Source organism: Python bivittatus, unplaced genomic scaffold (assembly GCF_059951505.1).
Source record: "Python bivittatus isolate LINGU-HERP-01145 unplaced genomic scaffold, Pbiv_v1 ctg000190_np1212, whole genome shotgun sequence".
NCBI classification, from domain to species: Eukaryota; Metazoa; Chordata; class Lepidosauria; order Squamata; family Pythonidae; genus Python; species Python bivittatus.
In genome coordinates this window covers 5452728-5472792 of record NW_028277042.1, presented here as the reverse complement: position 1 = coordinate 5472792, position 20065 = coordinate 5452728, and the positions used below count along the sequence as shown (strand labels likewise).

Below are 20065 nucleotides of genomic sequence, written 5' to 3'. Positions count from 1 at the left end.
TTAGTACTTCTGTGAGAGACCACCAGAACTATGGATTGGACTGGGAAGTCAAAAACCTTAATCCAAGTTTGCTAAATGATCAAAGGAGTTTTTGTTTTTTTCAAAGGAGGAAGAGGCCACAATCCAAAAATGAGGGATCTGAGAAGCAACACGCTCTTTCTGCGAGATGCACAAGTTTCATTAAATTCTACAGGTGATGCTTACTCTTCTCACCCAAAAACACACGCAAGAGTACAAAACACAGCTCAGACAACTGCAGTAGGGACCAGCTACTCAATGCTGCCAAGAGTCATTATCTAGGACTCTCCAGAATGTACTACTTGGGATTATCAACAAAAGTAATGCTTCAGCCTAAGTCAGTGTTGTCCAAACTTGGCCACTTTAAGATGAGTGGACTTCAACTCCCAGAATTCCCCAGCCAGCATGGCTGGCTGGGGAATTCTGGAAGTTGAAGTCCACTCATCTTAAAGTGGCCAAGTTTGGACAATACTGGCCTAAGTAGTGGGTGATAATAATCTTGAACAGTATTATTTATTACCAAGGTGTTGGACTAGGAACAAAGAGATCCTGGTTCTAGTCTCCTTTCAGTCACAGCAGTTCATTGGCCAGTTCCTCCTTTCAGCCAAAAGCCAGTGTGGTATAGTGCAGACGATGGACTAGGAGCAGGGAGACCCAGGTTCTCATCCCATGAAAGCTCCCTGGGGGATTTGGGGCCAGTTACTCTCTCAGCCCATCCTACCTCACAAGGAAAGAACAGGGCTTGTACTGGGCTTGGAAATATAAAAATTAAAAAATACTAAATAGAATCCAGATCTTACTGAACTTCAATTCCCAACTTCCTAGAAAGCAAAGCCAGTGGTGAAGGATGCTGGAATTGGAGCTTGGCAACATCTGGAGGACAAGCTTGTCTATTGCTGTTCTAAGGTCACTGTGCTCTGGGCACAACTGGGATCCTGCACATACAGTGGCTGATCCATTTTGCTAGGTCTATGACAAAGCTGCCATTCACAAGATTACTTCCTCCAATCCAGAACTTCTAGTAATCTTAGTTCACATCCTAAGATAGGGTCATCTGCAGGAGGGGTCAAAACAGTCAATACATCTGAGGAGCATGGCTTTGACCACACCAGCAGAGCTATCATCTTGACGTTTTGGACACTCCTCTGCAGACATCCCTGGCCCTACACCAGTTTGTGCCTCCCCCATTCCAGTCTTGCTAAATTGCAACTCCTAGAAGACCTATCACCATGGCCATGGCTGAGGGATGCTGGGAATTGTAGTTTAGCAATATACATAGGCTGGCTCCCCCTTGCTTTGAACATTTATTGCAGATCCCCAGCAAACCCAACCTACTCCATTTCACAACTGGAGAAATATTAAGAAGAGCTTTCCCCAAGCTGGTGTCTTCCAGATGCACCATATTGGAGACACTGGATCCCTATCTGGCAGGGGAAGGTTGGCTTTGAGCAATTATGCAGCTGCTGAGATTGACTTCCTAACTTTCCACTAAATCATAAAGGTAAAAAACCCAAACTCAGTCTTTTCACCACTTAACTATTAATCCTATGAAGAGGCTACAAAAGGAACAACAAACACACTTGGTAAAGTCAGGATTTTTTATTAACTTCTCTTATCTTATCTGCTGCAAGGCAGGAAGCTTCTGCTGGAGAAGATCTCCACGCCTCCACCCCAGCACTTGCACTTCAAACCATGAAATCCAGCTCTGCTCTAATCTTTGAGGACTTTCACTAATACCAAAGGCAACACGGCAGCTTTTGGATGACCAAAAACTGACTGAAAACAGATGCCCTGGGAGGAATGGTGGAAAGAAAAGGAAGAAAATCTGTACAAATAAAAAGCACAATGTGTGGTGGAATTAAGGCTGTTGCATCATTTTCCAGGTCTATCTTATCAACAGTCTGGGTTCATTTTAGGAACAAAGGTCATTCTACCCCAGAAGGAATTATGGACTTCGAACTTTGACATCATGGAATTATATTCATTAGGATGGAAGGGAGGAAAGTCAAAACTACTCATGACGCTGCCTAGTAAGAGAAGCTACAAATGTTTTGATTTACAGACATTTGTGGACAATGTTTAGCGCAATTCGAAGAAAGGCAGTGCTTTTCTCCTTGAAAACTTCCTCAACCAGCTGCTGCGCCAACTTCTCTTTGTGCCACTAATTTAGGACAATCTACATCGAAGAAAGCAGTTGGTACTGGCTCAACTTAGCACCTTCTAGCTACTCCTCAATGGATTTGATGTATTTCTCATACGCATCTTCACTCAAGAGGTCTTCGAGTTCAGAAGGATTATCCACAGTCATCTTGATAAGCCAACCTGCGAGCCAAAAAACAAATCTGGTTAAAAAAAAAAAAGCACAGGATATCCAGGTCTCCTGTAGTTCTAGTGAATGCTATTCTTAGTTCCAGTGGCTTGTAGTCTTAACTTTAATGCTTATCCAACAACACTCTGTTGGTAAGTTCCAATATTATCATTGCAATATTCTGTAAAATATCATTCAGAATCCTTTGGAAAACAGGAATGCATTCTCTTACCATCTTGGTAACAAGATTTGTTGACAAGCCCTGGATTATCAGCAAGGGCAGTGTTAATTTCTGTGACTTCTCCCGTGACGGGAGAGTAGACTTCACTAGCAGCCTTCACGCTTTCCAAAGCCCCAAATTCATCTGAAACATAAAACAGGAAAGACATTGGTGCAGGAATCCAAAAATGAGAGTCTGCGTTCGCACGACATGGTCTTAACTATAAATTTGCAGCTGCATGACCCAAGCAATCCAGCTGAGCTTCTCCTATCAACAGACGCTCCTAGTACCTTAGCAAGATGTTCACTCTCTATCTGCTTAATATTTTTTCCTCTTTGGTGGCAGTGCTTGGAAAGAGTTTAAGGGCTGCACCCATTTGGAGGCCAGGGGGTACATACAGCCTTGCTAAATGATCATAGAGGTCTACATTTAGTTCTGCTCTTCAAAAGACTTTCTGATATGTTTTCCTAAAGCAATTATCATTTCAGAAATAGCAGTCTTTCAAAACCTGTTTTTCCTGCCACCTGGTAAGGCAAGAGGTGGTTGGGGGGGGGGGGGGGGCTGCTGTTCAAAGGAAACAAAAATCTTTTGGGCACATCTGTATCCTTAAAAAAAACCCCTAAAGTAACTGTATTTCTCCAAGGATGACATTACTGCTTAATGTAACATTTACCTTTGGGGGAGACAAGAGTTTTTTTGACATTAAAAATGCTTACCCTGTTTGTTCAGCTTTGTTCCAATTTCTGGAAGACTGCAATAAACAACATCCCCTAATGCTTCCTGAAATGAAAAGTTCTTGCATCAGCAATGGTTCAGAGAAGTGCAAAAGGTTGGGCCAAGCTAAGCATCCCACAGTAGAATTTAAGCAGAAAGCAAGTCCACCACCCTCCCAGTCAGTTTGTGCCAACCAGCCAGGCCAGCCCCAAGACCTGACCCCAAATATGAGAAGCTTTCTTACACTTCTCATTTTGTCCCTGAGAAAGTCTTTGAACACCCTTCTCTAACAGGGCAACCTCCAGAACTGCAACCTGCAGAATTCCTCACCAATCTGACTGAGAATTCTGGACCCCAGCAGAGGGTGTTCAGAGCAACCAGAGGGTGTTTTCACAAACATAAGAACAGCAGCTGACATTAGGAGAGGGCTGCTAACCCATTTGGACAATGTCAGGTTGACTTTGAAATGCTGACATAATAAAATAGCCTTGAGTCTGCCTGGAGGAGTGATAAAGGAAGGGAAAAGCAGCTGGGAAATCTCTCAGGCTCCTATGCGCCCCTTCCCATGTGCAATTAATTGGACAGAGTTCTGTGCCCTAGCTGGTGCAGAGAAAGCACCAAGTCCACTCCTCCAATGCATTTACTGGTCACATTCAAATGGCAGAACCAGAATTAATCTAACATGGTAAGATTTCAGGTGGTAGGCACTTTGGGGATTTTAGCTACATCACAGGTGCTCCTACAAAATATCAGCCATGATGGGTGTATCCTAACTTCAGACCTGGGTGCACAACCACATTTTCAATGGCTTGCAGAACTCTTGTAGGGTAGGAACTCTGTGAATCCCTGGGAGGATAATGCTCCAGAGGGCAGATGCTGCAATAGAGAAGGCATAATTCTGAAGGCATATGCTGTTGCATTTTGGACCAGTTGTAGCTTCCAATGGTTCTTCAAGGGCAGACCCCTGTAGAGTACCTTGCAGTAGTCCAGCCATGAAGTGAGTAGGCATGACTGACTGTGTGAAAGACCTCGCATTCTAGCAATGGATACAACTGGCACACAATTGGATACGACTGTGCAAAGGCCCTCCTGGCCACAGCTGCCACCTGCTCTTTGAGCGGCAGTTGTGAGTCCAAAAGAATTCCCAAGTTGCACACTATTCTCAAATGGGGTAGTGCCATCCTATGCTGGTGACTTTAGCTACTCCCACTTAGAGAACGACCCAAGCAGAGGCCACAACATGGAAGAGAAGTGTGGCAGGCTCAGCAACAATGTAAACTAGATGAGTGACCCTTATGAGCAGAAATAGCATTTTCTGAGATGGGGAAGACTAAAAATTCAATTTTCATGTATTTCATATCTCAAAATGGCAGGAAACTAGGCCACCAACACCCATCGGCAAGGCCAATGGGAACTCCAAGAAGTTGTCCATGCGGTATCACTTCCTTGAAGTCAACATCTGCTGTTGAACATTGAAGATTCTGAAGGGTCTGCATAGATACAGAGGTAGTGACTGTAACAAGCAGAGAGGGGAACTCATCTTCTGTTCAAAGTTGCTTTTTTTTATATAGATGGGGAATGGAATCGCTGCTCTCCTGTGAGGCAACCAAGCTCTTGCCAATTTTCTGACACACCAAGTGGAAAGCAGACAAAAGAATGGCCACAGCATTCATTTCAAATGGGAAAAGTTCTTATACGTAGAACAAAAAGTAAATGTAAAGTATATACATGAGGTCTACCAGAATGTCTTCATCTCTTAGATTCCTGCTTAGTGAATTCACAACTTCATCAAATATCCAGAAGAGGAGCCACAAGACTCCCAGAATTTCCAACCCAAGATGTGCCTTAGGTTGCACAGACCCCTCAAACATATCTCTCCCATCTCCCAGATAATCACTCCTTTGACCACAATTGTCAAGAATTAACTGCATCACTGTCACCAGTTTAAGATGACAGCACACCAAAAAATCTGCCCTGAAAACCCTAAAATGGGATTTGCATAGTTAAGGGGGAAATAAGCAGGATATTTTGGCCCTATCCATGGGACTGGGACAGCCTCACCTAGTTTGGATCATTGTCCAGCCAACTGAAGCCTTCATGCTCTTCACTAAATTGTTAAGAATTGCTCCTGGTTATCTAAAGGTTGCTCGGCCCTCTCTTACATTATAAATATATTTTCTCCAACGAACCAAAGAGAAACTAATAGAAGTTTTCAGCCACAACTCCCCTCAGGTCCTAAGTTTATTGGACTAAGGCCAAACCAACAAGGCAGGAAAAGGGCAGCTAGAACTGTCAATCATGTTTTCTGGGCAGGCTTTGAGGTCCAAGTCCACAGTTCAGCTTTGCAGGCAGAAATGGCAATCAGGACAATCCAGAAATCAAAGAGCAAGGTCAACCGACAATGCCAAGAACCAGGAAGGGGGGAAACAGTACCTGTGCAAAGTTGCTAATTCCTATGGTTCCAACACCGTTTTCAACGGATATCCATTCATGCTTGTCTGTGAACCGACGAGCTAAAAAAACCCAAATGGGTCAGTTTTAAGACATTCTATTTTCAAATCCTTCTGCAATCCTACCTTACGTCCTTCTAATATAAACCCCAAACTGAAACTACAGTTAGGAGACCCATTTTTATTGTAAATGTAGTGTAAATGGTAAATGATTATTTTTATTTATTCATACCTGCTTAGGTTATACTTCAGTGCATTCCCTGTCCGATCAAAGCCAAACTTCCAACCCACGCTGGACCTGGGTTTTGCTTTCTACAGTAGGCATACTTTTATTCTCCTTCCGCACTTACATTATGTACCTATAGACATGCTGCATTATTATGCAATATTATTATAAATAATATAACTATTAGTAATATGCAAAGGCCTAGCTCCCTTGAGAAGGCTCTCATGCTGGGAAAGGTGGAAGGAAAGAGATGAAGGGGACAACCAGCAACAAGGTAGATGGATTTGATTAGAGTAGCGATGGGGGCACCATTGGAAGAACTGAAGGACCAGGTCGGGGGCAGATCATCCTGGAGGAGGCCCTCATCCCACTGACTTTCCAGAAGGCCTTGAAGACATGGCTTTGCATTATGCCTGGGGATCCAGTGGAGGCATGGAGCCTGCAACACGGCTGCATTGTTTGTAATGTATGGACTGTGCTCTCCCACAGATTATGTTTTATTATTTTTATTATTTAAATTTTTTTTTTGTTATTTGTATTTGTTTGTTTTAGCTGAGTGAGCTGCCCCGAATCACATATGCAAGATGAGTGGCTACAGAAATTGAATAAATAAACCTCTATGTGGTCTCTGGAAGTCAAAATTGACTCGATGGCACATACTTGATCAATCAATCAATCAATTTGTAAAAACTGCCAAATCTTATGCAAAGGCACACATTTCAATCATATTGGTAGAAATGGACAAATAGGGCAGTAAATAGAGAAAGCAAACAAGCAAGCAGAGATTTTGTTCTCCTGACACAATCACACTTCCAACCAACACCACCTTTTTCTTATAGGCCACTTCACTGTCCCACCCTCTTCTCTTTGCACTGCCTTCTTTCCAGCTGATACTCAAGATTCCACAACTACCGAGCACGCTCAGTTCTCCCTGGACCAATTTACAGGAGATACCACGGGCATCTCTTCGGTGGATTTTATTGCAAAAATAATAATATAACAATATCCTATCTAGCTAACTCACAGAATGTGTTTGTCTTTATAGAATCACAGAGTTGGGAGGGGCCATTTGGATGATCAAGCCCAACCCCATCAATGCTGGAAGCCAAATGAAAGCGTCCCTGAGAAATTGCAATCCAACCTCTGTTTGAACATCTCCAGAAATGGAGAGACCACCACCTCCCTTAATATGGTTGGAAGACCTGAAAGACCAGGTTAGGGACAAATCATCATGGAGAAAATCTGTCTACCATATGTGGTTGCTAGGAGTCAACAGCAACTTGAGGGTATATAACCAATCAACCACTGTCAAACTGGCCTTACTATGAGTACCGTTGTCCAAACTTTGAATCAGAATCTGGTTCCCTGTACCTTGAAGGAAAAACCCATGACTGTCTTCTAGAACAATAGTGGATAGATCACGCTGCCTTCTGTACATCTCCCTTCCAAACTTGGAAAGTCCTAGCAAGTCTTCTCTCATGGGTCATTCCTAAAACCTGAATATTTCCAATTCTCTCAGTCTCTGTACTTCTAGGTTTGGATCCACTCCAGCTCAGGCTACTGGATGCAGGGACAAGGAGCCACAAAGGTGGTCTATGTGCTTACATCTTGCACGAGCGCAAGCCAGCATTGTTCATCAAGCCCAGTTAATGCCCTGGGATCTGCAACCAGCCCCCTTTTGATTTTCAACCACCTCACCGAATACTTTGAAATCCCAGTTCACCTGCCAGTGACATGCTATAAATTGAGAGAAAGTCGTCATCATCATCATCATTTCTCCAACAGGTCCTCTGCACACCTGCTGGGTAGGAGGCAGCCTAGAACTCAGGGGTATTTATTGGAAAGTCAAATAAAAAATGCTACAATGCACACTTAATAGTTGCGGTCACATAAGGTTTCCTGGGTTGAAAGGCTAAAGATTACATTCACTCAACACCAGAAGCTTAATTAGTCTTGACTCTGGAGGTGGGTCGAAGGCTTAGTACAGTCTGGGATTAATTTGTTATTCCACCTATTGCACAACGCCAGAAAACGGGCCCGTTCAGTAAAGGAACTTACTGGGGTGCTGCCAGCGCCGGAAAGCGAGGGCCCTACTTTCCAAGAAGCGGGCTTCGTTTCGGAGTCACGAGAAGCCTAATCCAATTCTCGGGATTCCCAGAAGCGGCTCCAAATGAGCGGGGCAGCAGGCGCCCTGGGCACCCGGCCTGGCGGGCTCCGCGGCCCTTCGCTCCGAGTCAGCGCGCCCAGAACGGGGCCGGGCGGCAAGCGCTGCCCGGGAAGCGGAGGGGCCTCCCCGCAAGGCGCGCGCCGTCTCCAGCCCAGAGAAGGCGGCGCCTCCTCGCCGGGGAGACCTGCCCGCCTGGGCTTTCGGGCAGCGGCCCGGTCTCCCGAAGGCAGGCGCCGGGGCGAAGCGAGAAGGCGGCCACGCAGGCTCGCCCCGCCGCGCTTTTACGCACGCCGCCTCCTCGCCATGGCGCAGGAGAGCTTCGGCTCCCCGGCGCGGCGTCCTTCTCGCCCTCCGCCCCTTCCCGCCACCCGGCCGCGACTCACCGGCGAGCAGCAACGCAGGGCTCGTGCTGAGCCGCCGGGCCGGGCCGGCCTGGAGGCCGGGGGCGCCGCGGCGGCTGCTGCTGCTGCCGCTGGGCCAGGCGAGCAGGGAGCCGCCGGGCCGGAAGGAACCCCGCGGCCCGGCCGCTGCGCCGAGCCCGACCCGCCGCAGCGCTCGCCACGCCGTCGCCGCCACTGCCATCGCGGGGCCGCTCCGCGGAGAGGCGGCCCGGGCCGGAGGGCAAAAGCAGCCGGGGAAGAGGAGGGGAGGGAGGAGGCGGGCCTTCCCGGCCCGAGGGGCCTGGCCTGGCCTGGCCGGGCGAGGGAAAGGACGCCGCGCCGGGCGGAGCCGCTGCGGAGAGGCTCTTCCCCCTTACCCCGTGCGGTGCGCCCCGGGGCGGTGGGACTCCAACGCCCCTTCCCAGCCTGCGGGAGAGAAGAAGCGGGGGAGCTGCCCTCTGGGGAGCGGCCGGTGGGGAAGGTGGGAGCAGGTCCCGGGACTGAATCTCCGACCGGAGAGATTTTCTCCTGGGGGCTGCAGAGAAGAGCAACCGAGAGGGACAGAATCAGCCGCAAAAGCAGCTCCCTTTTTGTCAGGGAGGACGACCCCTGGCCGGCTTTCCCGGGGCTCGCGGGGGAAGCTCAGCAAAGTTGGATCTGCTTTGGACCAGGATGGAAAGCTCAGAGCTGTGCGCAGGATGGGGACCTTGGCAAGGATGATGGCCAACCCGGCCGGTTAAGCCGCTGGAAAACTGCACGAATACAGACGCCACGAGTCAAGGTCGACCTCAGAGCGCGAGGCTCGTCTTCAGCACTGACAAATCTTTTTTACTTAAACTGTATCGCTCCTTAGCAGCTTTCGTTTTTTAAAGCGCTCCCCCGCTCTTCCCCAGTAGATAGCAACATGTGCGTTTTTCCTTAGAAGACTTAGAATTCAGACTGAATAAACATCCATTTTTGTTTTCTGGAAAGTATGCTGGAATCCCCAGATGGAGTGTTTTGGGGAGTTGTTCAGAACAGAGAAAAGATGGGTGGGACGTGCATGAAGCACTTCTTACCCTCCTTTCCAATACTGTACATCCTTTCCCCCGAAGAGGGGAGTTTTGTGTCGTTTTTTACATGTTGTAATTCTATTTACCAGGCCTGTGGTGGAAAATGTCTTACCTAAAGGACTGATTCAGCTTTTCTCCTTTATCACTTCAATTTTTAGGGCCTTCCGCTCATACATGATGACTTCTGTAGCCATAGAAACACTTCCAAAGGGGACATTTTGTAGGAATATGAGACATGTCAATTCCAAATGGGTAGCAAGTTTCTAATTTTAAATTAATTGAACCCCAGTTATGCTTTAATACTTAACATTTATTATACCACAGTGAGGAATAATGACAGGAAACAGCCATGCACATGCTAAAAAGGAAATCAGTTGTACGTAGCTTAAGAAAGTATTTCTATATCTCTGGAGCACTGAGCGACGTATATTCTCTTCTATTGCATTTCTACATCTATTGGCAAGACTCAGGAATGCAGATTCAATGAAGGTTGGATCTTACAGGTTGAAGCATTTGATTCCTAAAATGGGGTCCTGTTTTCTACCATAGCATTTCACAAACCCAGAATTCACAACATTTAAAAGTAACCACGTCTGCTAGCAATTCACATAGGAAGCAAAATCTTGGCCAAGCCATCATATGTTGTTCACGGCTTCTTTCAGCTGCTTGCCACAAGCTGGAGGGCAGTCATTTTTACATTTAATTCCAAGAAAACTGCACATTTTCTTCAGCATGAGGTCCACTATCTCCTCTTCTTCTGAAGCCTTAAAAAAAGATACAGAAATGTTATGAGTGGTATGTAATAACACTGGATTGCTAGAAAGAGAACAGAGTCTCAGAAAATCACATTTAGCATTATAGCTCACTACTGAACAATTCCCAGGAGCCTCTGACAGTTGATTCCAACCTTACTTTTACAGCTTCATGGACAAAAAATAGTATTTTCAGCTTTATCTAGTATCTACAGCCAGATGGTTATGAACTGTTCTCATTTTTCAAGTGAGGAATTGATGCTTGAGGGAATTGAAGAAGGAACGTCATCCCATAACTCTGGTTGAAAAGATGTTTTAATCTAGAGTTACCAGTATAAAACACAAGCTTGGAGAATATACTTGCTTGATAGTTTCAGATGAGAAGATAAACACACGCATCCGTCAGACGCTTCCATCCTGTACCTGAGGCTGAGTTAGCCAGGGGATCCTAGACTGGAGCTCACATTTGTACACAAGGTGCTGCATTTAATCAGTTTTCTAAAATGCTATTATAGCAACTGTTAAGCATTATTATATGCATTACAATCCAATATCCATTGTATTTAGGATGGGAGCATTAAATACACCGTGCAAATGGGGGGGAAATAGAGGAGGATCTCAAAAGGAAAGGCTGCCTGCCTGTCTTCTTCCTCCCTTCCTTTGTAACCTCGATAGCAACTCCGGTTAGTATCTTTTTTATTATTTATTGAACAGGTTTGGATCACAGTCCAAAGCTTTTCACTAATCTGTAATATCTTGCAGAAAGCCAAGCTCTCTTTGCTGATTCTGTCCTCAATTTCACTGCCTGCTCTTGCTGCAGAACCCAGTCTAGTCAATTTCAGAATCCTTTAGTCAATTTCATAGACCATCCAAAACCGGTTTGATTGTCCAAGCTTATGCCAATAGCACATATCTCCCTTAATACAGCAACCCACAGCTTCTGTCAACTGAAGGGTCATGCCAGCAATGTACAGCTTCTATCAATCAAAGGCCACGCTCCACAGAGGGCAATGTAGGGCTCCATTTTGGAGAGATTTCAGGAGCTGGAAGGTGGGAACTAGAGGACTGAACCATTCATTCATTCATTCATTCATTCATTCATCCATCCATCCATCCATCCATCCATCCATCCATCCATCCATCCATCTATCTATCTATCTATCTATCTATCTATCTATCTATCTATCTATCTATCTATCTATCTATCTATCAAATTTGTCACCGCCCATGTCATTGAAATGACTCTGGGCAGTTTAGAGGAAAAAATAAAATTGGTTAAAATACAATATAAAACAGACCTAATAATAAATAGCTTCCAAGCAAGATGGAAAGTTGGGGAATAACTTTCCCTGGCTAATGCCATCTGCAAAGACATCCTCTTTCCCGCTTTAAAAAAAAAGCTCAAAATGCAAGGAAGAACCCCAAAAGGATGCTGGCATGATGCGTGAGGTCGTTTTGGGCATACCTTTTGCATTCTTTCTTTTTTTAATAGTAATTTTATTAAAGATGGCCTTATGCTTAATTGGAGAAGGGACAAGGAAGGGCTGCAGTGGGGTGGCAATGATGCCAACTGGGCAAAGCTGCATCGAGATTGAATTTTCCATTTTTATGGCTTTTTAAGAAAGGCTTTTGAACTTTTCTATTTACAACTGGACTATATCTATTTTCAGCCATGCACTATTTTTTGTTTCATGGTTTCCTTCACAAAATGTCAGAAAACCATACTGCCAGTCTGTGACAGTTCCACCAACCACACTTGGTAGGAGAGTTGCAGAAGACTCCAGGGGCCACCAGAATACAGTTCGGGAGTTTCTCCTGTCTCCTTTAAACACTGAGATGCTATGAACAAACCTGATAATGTTTCTGCTCCTCGCTGAAAGCAACCAGGATTACAGAAATGAAGAGGTTCAACACCACGAATGTCATAAAAATTATGCAAGAACCGATTAAGAAGGACCCCAAGATAGGATTGTAATCCAAGACCTGAAATTCAAGGAATATGATTACTGTATGGAAAAAATTAAAAACTGCTTTTATAAAGCCACTTACAAACGTTGTACAGAACAGTAGCTCACACAAGCTGCTTCTGAACAGGATGCTACCTTGTATACATTGAATAGAGCTGTTTCAATATTTATGAATTTATTTACCTGTACTATTTTTACTTTTAACATCAGTAAAGCAATATTTTTGGTCTGGCCTAACAATTAGTAAAAATTGTTTTTAAATCCAAAGAATCATTATCCATTCTAATAACAAGAATAAGCTAGCACAGCATTCTCTAACCAGGTTATCTTCCCATGTATGAATTTCATCTCCCAGAATTCTCAACAGTGGCCACGGTGGCTGGGAAATTCTGCGATCTGAAGTCCAAACATTTGCAGAATACTCAAGTTGGGGAGGGTTAATGGTATACTAGGTCCAATCCTTTGCAACTGCATGCAAAAGTAAGCTTTACTGTATGTGGTAAGCATGCATAGATTTGCCCCCCAAATTAGTATATGTTTCAATTTTGATTTTTTTTTCTGTGACATGTTTCTCTCTCTCAGATTTAAATTATAGGTTCCTACTCATCAAGATCAGTCCGCATACTGTATCTCCATACTCTAAACAAAATAAACATTGGTTTGATCTTTTCATTTGATTGACCTTATTTATAAGGTATGATACCTCTTCATAGTTGAAGATTCCTAACTGAAGACTGACCATGGTCTCAGCAGAATCAAACAGAGTCTTGTATGAATTCAGCTTCCAGCCATATATTAGATTTGTCTGCATTTAAAACAAATAATATTTTTTTTAAAAAACCTTAGATGTTAGGCACTTTATTTTCTGCTCATACTGCTCATTTTTTTATTCAGACAAGAAGATGCTCTGGGAGGATGGAGCAAGTCTGAACCATTTTGCTGGGAAATGCTTCTGATTAATTAAGAGTCAAGGCAAATATAATCCCACGTAATAGGGGTTGAAGTGTTTAACCAGCTTTCCCTCAGTTATGGAAGCGCCCTCGTGGACTTTGAGCCAGCTACTCTGTCTCAGCCCAATCAACCTAGTTGTTGCAGGGAAAAGTTGGAGGAAAAAATGCTATTTATGCATCCTGAGTTCCTGGAGGAAAGGTAAGATGTAAAACTAATGAATGGATGAAATTAATGAATAATGAAGAAAGAGCTCTTAGTGGACTGGTGAACAGGAAACTCAAGTAAGATACCTACTGCCATTAAGCAGTTTTTTGACACACACACACACACACACACACACACACACCCGCTGCTCAAATTTGATCTGGTATGGACAAAACATGGACTAATTCTGCCCATAATAGCCTCAAACATGAGGACCAAGAGGACCATTCCCCAACACATTGTCTCATGGATATCTTGCAGTTTAACTTCCATAGGCTCAGAATGGGGTCCTAATATCCAGTTCTGCTCAGGATTTGAAGTTTGGGGGAAATGGTGCTGGTGAAAAAATGCCCTTTTTATTACTACTGTAGAGTTCTCTGCTTTATGAACCACCTATGTAGATGCTATATAAATTGAATAAACACACAAGGAGGCTCAGCCTGGTTGAGTACAGCCCCCAGACTACTCACAGCAATGGAATAAGCCAGGAACATGATTATAATCACGGTGGCAAATCCTGATATGTCCCCCCAGGCTCTCCGCAAGGTGGAGGTGATCATGTTCAACTTGGGGTTGAGTCTCAACAGGTGCCAGAGTTTCACAGTGGAAAGAAGCACCAGGAAAGCAATCAGATAGCCCAGGACTGCATCCACCGTTGCAGTTTGATTGAAGCTCACAAACCTAAGAAGATTCAGGGATTGTAATAAGCTGGCATGTGGCAGTGGTTAGGGCAGCCTTGGCACCTTGGCTCTGGGAGTTGCCATTCCAATCTATCTGGAGGACATTGGGGAGGGAAATGGAGTTGGAGAATTGGGCCAGAATTGGAGGAATATAGGTTTAGATTCTCAGTTAGTCGCAAGCCAGACTAGATGATCCTGAATTAATCATTCTCTTCCTGATTTTCTCATCCTAATCTATCCTAGGTCTTTCTTCCTAGAAGTAAAACTCAGCAATTGATTATTGGCTTATGTTTGGTTCACTTTTATAAGCGTTGTGAAGAAATTCTTTCCTGCATTTACTTTAAAAACATTCTCATTCAGCCTGACCGGAAGAGAAATTAATTTTCTGTTAATTAATTCATTTTTTAACTTCAAAGAGGAAAAATAATGATTTTTTTTTTTTGGTTAATGACCGAGTATGGGGTTGTGCACAGAACAAAGTTGCAGCATTGCTGGCTGGGGTGTGTGAAAGTCCTGTCTTTTATGATACAATCCTCTTTCCAAGCACCTGCAACCTCCCTGGCTTCTAACATTTCAACCATATCATAGTGGAAGACATTTGGAGAGAGCTTCTTCCATTTTTTTCCCAGCCAAGAAGCAAGAGGAGCCAAGGACGCTGCACGTGGTGGAAAGACACCAGCAACAAGCAAAACAAAACAAAAATCACCAAGAGAAACTCTGCCACCCCTTTTGCCGAAGAAGGAAACTGGAGGAAATATTTTAGTTTGTATATATAACACACATGCACGTGAATGCTTACTTAATGTGTTTGTAAATCCTAACAACCCTGTCTTTTAAAAGAAAAGGTCTTGCTCCTGAATCAAGATATTAGCAAATTCTCCTCCTCTCTAGCATTTAGAAAGTGCCAGGACATCAAGCATACTCATTCTTATGCTCCTGGTAGTAAGTGATGTCTCTTAAGCCCAAGATCATCCGCCTTACAAAAACCGACAGGGCGCTCCAGCTGATCAAGATGATGGCCAACTCCAACAGATTCCATTTGCTGTGGAAGTAATTCCATTTCAGAGCCCGCAGGAGTTTTCCCTGTTGGAAGAAGATATTCAGGTCTCAACAGTACAATGTGTGAGCAAGGGGGGCGGGGGGCGGGGGGAAGGCAATATTTATAACTCACTAGAGTACAATACAATCTCATTTAGATGATTATCTATAGACAACTGCAGATGTAATAGGTCAGGTTTATTTATTTATACGTATTTTCCATCTTCCATTTTTTTTGCAAACAAAGCCAATCGTCACGCTGTTTTCACAAAACAGTTAAGGGACTGGGACTGGGTAGATGGGGAATACAAGTTGTACCACCACAAAAATGATGCTTGAACACTGCAGAATGATTCCATTGCCAAGGATATGATTATGTTCTGCAGAAAATACCGCGCTGTCATGCAGCACTTCGAAGACTGACACATTCATTCTTGCTTAAACTTCCACGGCTCACAGTTCGTCTTATCCAAATATAAAGCATTACTCTTTAGAGTACCACAAAATTCTCTACTGCATTTGCAGAACTCTATTATTTTGATACTGGTTTTAGGATTCGTGCCCAGTGGCTTTTTGACTGAATTCAGATTAATTCATTTAACTGAGTCGTTACAAGAAGGTTAACTCATTTCATTCATATGTATTTATTTTAATGATATCGAAAGGGTTTTTATTTTTTTAGTGGAATGCACTTGATTGCTGGGCTTCCCATAAACACAGCCTTTCGAAAAGATCTTAAGGGTTAGTCTGGTGAAGAGCACATCTGGTGACAAATGTCGACAAGGAAACCACACCCTTCCTTTGGCAGGTAGCTCTGAAGCTAAATCTATGATTATTTGTCAGTTCAATTTCTTAGCTCAGATCTTTTTTATATGCATAGCTGTGATCCCACTGTGTAGGGAGCCTGGCATAGTGACATCACTATGCAGGGCTCCCCTTTGCTTGCTGGCAAAAAACAGGCCAGCCAGTCCATCTGGCTTGTTTTCTGCCAGTAACTGGCAACTGCCGGGCAAGATCAGACTGGCTACAACCTGCTGTTGGGCTGTATTTTGCTTGCAAGTTATCATCAATTGATTGATTGCTACCCTGTTTGGATTTTTCAAAAACTTTTTTGGAAATTAGATTATGCCAGTTGCCTTCACTGGCTATAGAGCAGATACTCGTGACCAGGAACCTGGATCAGTTTGGTACTCAAGCAATTGCAGGCCTTCCATCCAACCTAGCAGGGCTCTTCTTACCTGCTCCACCATGTAGTAGATAACAAAGAGGAAATAAATTATTTCTGCTGCGACAACAAAGATATGTAGACCATCGGTGTACGGATAAAGCCGGATACTCTGCAATTCAGCCCGTGGAAAGAAAGCCCCTGTAAAATCAAAGCAGGAGTTAGCTCTAAGGAGACATTCTGTCCTTCAGGCTGTAGGACTTACATGGCTCCAGCCACTTTTCACGCCCCCGGCAGCTTCATGATCATGCTGCCAAACAAACAAACAAACCACACTGTCAGATATCCTTAATGCATCCTTTTCTTTAACCCCCAAGTGGCAGTATTTTTTTTAAGGAGTGATGACATCCCAGAGGGAATTCCCCAGCTGCCCTAGCAGCTATAAAAAGATTGTCCATTCCTTGTGGAAGATACTAAAAGCAAGGATGTGAGAAAGCGCACTGAGCTGAAGAGATATAAAATAAAAATTGGTATCCAGGCTATTTGGTTTGTGCAGAAACTTGATTGGGGTTATCAGTAACAAGGCATGCAGATGGAATGAATGTACCTAATTCCTTTGGCCTTGAAAAGTTTATTCTACGATTTTGCTAGAGTTGAAAACTACCCTGCAAACTGTCTTGTCATGTGAAAGCGGAGATCAATGACAGACTTTGGCCTAGTTAACAGCAGCGCTCACGTGGGCAAAGCCCTTCCCTGCCTCCAGGTCTCAGTCAAATGCAGTCTTGTTTCAATGTTTTTTTCTGTGTATGCTATCCCACGTGCAGGCAATAATTGTGCAACAGGACTGCTCCGGTCATGCATATTGTAAGTGTAATTAAAGCAGCAGGATTCTCACGTGCAACCCTACATAGACCAAATGCTGTGGGCTGGCTATGTAGTAGTTTCACCTTGGGCTTTAGCTGGACTAAAAGCATTAGAGAATGTCAGGAAGCTCTTGGCATCATGCGAGGAGAAGAAAAAGGAGCATAGGTGGGTGCCACATTAGCATTCTGCATGCTCCGAAGCATTCTTTGGAGAAAGAATCCACAGCATTACACAGCCCTAACCCCAAAACCCAAGGAAGGTCCTTGAAGGAAGTAAGACTGTAAGGGACTGTGGGAAAGGACTTCCATACTTGCAAGATTCTGTCAATGTAGCTTTGCAATAAAATAAAATTAGGTCACCTGGTTGTGATTCCTATCTGTAAGTAAATCAGTTTATTGTTGTAACCACAGGTCATAACATAGGAATGCCATAAAATACAATAAAATAACAATGAACAGTGAAATTATAGAAGAGAGTAATAGAAGGAGTATTCGATGTAAAAAGGTTACAACAAAATAAACCAAAGCTTCAACAACTTAAGTATTTTTTTCTAAGTTTAAATGACAGCAGAGCAAACATAGCAACTGGGTTGCTGATGGCTGGAAACACACCTGCAAGAGGACAGTTTAGTTTTTCAAGGTCAGAGCCCTTGAGTTCATCTGCCATTAATAATTTGGCCCGGATCTCATTGTAAATGGGACAGTGGAGGACACAATGGATAAAGTCCTCTACTTGACCAACCCCACAAGGATAGAGACGTTGTTCGACAGGGAGCTTACAAAATATCCCTTTGAGATATGCAGAGGACATGGTCTGGAGGCGAAGAGATGTTCAAGCCCTTCTCAGTGAAGCACTGGTTATGTTAACCAGGTTCTGGGAGACACTCCTATGTTTTTTATAATGGTGATCCCAAGATGAAAATTTGGATGATTGTACTACAGTAGCTTCTTTATTAGCATCCCTTTCAAAAAGCCAATCTAATCTAATATTGCCTCTATTCCAAGATCTAAGTTCTCCCAAAGGTGGTAGGGAACACATTTGTAGAATGGGTGACAAAAGTTTAGTCCACTGATTAATGGCTGTGTAATGGAGTTTGCCAAGATGGGGTTCTTGAAGGCTTTCTAGTTTCTTATAGTGCCCCAACAGTGTAAGATGTATTCTAATAGCAATGTAAGGTAGCCTTACCTCCATCCTTCAGTAGGCAGCAGGGGTGCCCTGGGGGAGGCCCAAGAGCTTTCTTATGAAGTTGTTTTGGACTACTTCCAATTGGACAATGACCTTCTTATCCCACCCCTAAGTCTCAGCCCCATACAGCATCTGGGCTATCACCTTGACTTGAAATATTTTAAGTGCAGGGGCTGACAATTGCCCTCCTTTAGAATAAAAAAAAATTGTCAGAATAGCACCTACTGTACACTGGACAGTTGCCAAGACAAGATATAAGTGTGCTTTCCTATCTGGTTTACCTCGTGAGGCCAACATCAGTCTTGCAAGTCCAAAAGTACAATTCTCCCCCATCTCCTTTACTGCCCAAGAAACTAGGGAGGGTCTCTTCTGAACCTCTTGCCCTACCCTCTATCCAGCTGTGGGCTATGCTGTCTCTTATCTGACCATTCCCTTGGCAGTGTCTCTTGGCCCAGTCTCCCAAGGTTTTTCCCACTTTCCATTATACTCACATACTTCAATTGACCATGATGTCTCTGAGAATGAACTGTGAATCAAAAAGACCTTGATTCAATTGTTTAAATTATCCAGGATTTCCATATGTAGCCATAGCCAAAAAATCTCCTTTCAGCCTCAAACGGCTTCTCTATATTTTACAAAAGGGATGGGCAATCCTCTGGCTAATTGTGGCCCTTGACAGCATTAGGCACCCAGGTCTCCTAAATTATCACATAGGCTACATAGGCTCTGGTCTAAGACCTCCAGCTCTCACCTAAGGCGTTGGTTTCAAACATGAGGCTTACGATGCAGAACAGGTTCACATTTGCATTGTAGACGGTGAACTCAACAAACACAGCTCTTGTAAAGCTATCCAGCCAAGTGTTATCAAGCAAATATTGGAGAATTCTACCAAAATATAAATGAATGGACAATTAGTCACTCGTACAATATTGCAGCCTTACGCATGTTAAAATGTGACCAGTTGGGGCAAGAATTAGCAATGCCCAATCTAGGCAGGAAGGAACATCAAAAAGGAAAAAGTCCTTACCCCATTAATTCCAAAATTACTTTCAGTCCAGCACATTTGTAGTTCCCTTTTACTCAGTTAAGGTTAGGACATTTACTTATTTTATTATTCATTTAAAAGACTGATTGATTTAAAATGTGTGCTCCTAGAACAGCTCATGTTACACCTCTGCTCTGTGAGCTGCATTGGTTGCCAGTTTGTTTCCAGGTCCAATTCAAGGTGCTGGTTTTAACCTTTAAAGCCCTTCATGGTATGGGGCCGTGTTATCTGAGGGACTGTATCTCCCCGATTATATCAGTCCGCCCCATCAGATCTAGCAGAGAAGGCATGCTGAGGGTACCATCAGCTAGGGACATACATTTGGTGGGTCCCAGGCATCGGACCTTCTCTGCTGGGCGCCTGCCTTGTGAAACGTCTTCCTGATATTAGATTAGCTCCATCCCTTTTGACCTTCTGGAAGTCCCTCAAGACCTGGTTATGTCACCAGGCCTGGGACTCCCAGGAATCCAGAGACATGCTTAGATGGCTCTATTGTTGAGTCAACTATCCTTATTCTCTCTTGCCTAGGGTTTGTATATTTGTTTTTTTATCACAGTTATCTTTTAATATTGATCTTTGTATTTTTTTTATACTGATTGTTTATGTATGTGTTGTTCTTATGGATTCTTATAAGCCACCCAGAGTCGCTTTTCTGTGAGATGGGCGGCTACACAAATTT

At 43.8% G+C, this 20065-nt stretch overlaps 2 protein-coding genes across 2 annotated transcripts in view; both read right to left on the bottom strand.

The window, feature by feature from the left end:
• Nucleotides 1–1602: 1602 nt before the first annotated feature.
• On the bottom strand, nt 1603–8767 carry GCSH (glycine cleavage system protein H). Its single transcript, XM_088135981.1, has 5 exons — nt 8487–8767; nt 5694–5773; nt 3263–3326; nt 2559–2690; nt 1603–2340 (listed from the first exon to the last, which is right to left on the bottom strand). The coding sequence occupies exons 1-5, from the start codon at nt 8683–8685 to the stop codon at nt 2243–2245; spliced, it is 573 nt and encodes a 190-aa protein (XP_087992107.1). The 5' UTR covers nt 8686–8767; the 3' UTR covers nt 1603–2242.
• Nucleotides 8768–9854: 1087 nt separating this feature from the next.
• LOC103057253 (polycystin-1-like protein 2) overlaps nt 9855–20065 on the bottom strand; it is a 57991-nt gene continuing 47780 nt past the window's right edge. The window contains exons 38-44 of the mRNA XM_088136379.1: nt 19093–19226; nt 16366–16493; nt 15012–15172; nt 13880–14090; nt 12958–13059; nt 12139–12270; nt 9855–10299 (exon numbers count right to left, since the gene is read on the bottom strand). Of these exons, the coding sequence (XP_087992505.1) occupies nt 10171–10299; nt 12139–12270; nt 12958–13059; nt 13880–14090; nt 15012–15172; nt 16366–16493; nt 19093–19226 (997 nt within the window). The 3' untranslated portion in view covers nt 9855–10170. The remainder of the gene's footprint in view (nt 10300–12138; nt 12271–12957; nt 13060–13879; nt 14091–15011; nt 15173–16365; nt 16494–19092; nt 19227–20065) is intronic.

What these genes read in the sequence shown, in the direction of transcription:
- GCSH (XM_088135981.1), bottom strand. Translation starts at nt 8,685, where the DNA reads ATGGCAGTGGCGGCGACGGCGTGGCGAGCGCTGCGGCGGGTCGGGCTC. An exon ending in CCCTGCGTTGCTGCTCGCCG is followed by an intron (nt 5,774 to 8,486) that starts GTGAGTCGCGGC and finishes GGGTTTTTTTAG; the next exon opens with CTCGTCGGTTCACAGACAAG. An exon ending in CAAATCTTGTTACCAAGATG is followed by an intron (nt 2,341 to 2,558) that starts GTAAGAGAATGC and finishes TTTGGCTCGCAG; the next exon opens with GTTGGCTTATCAAGATGACT.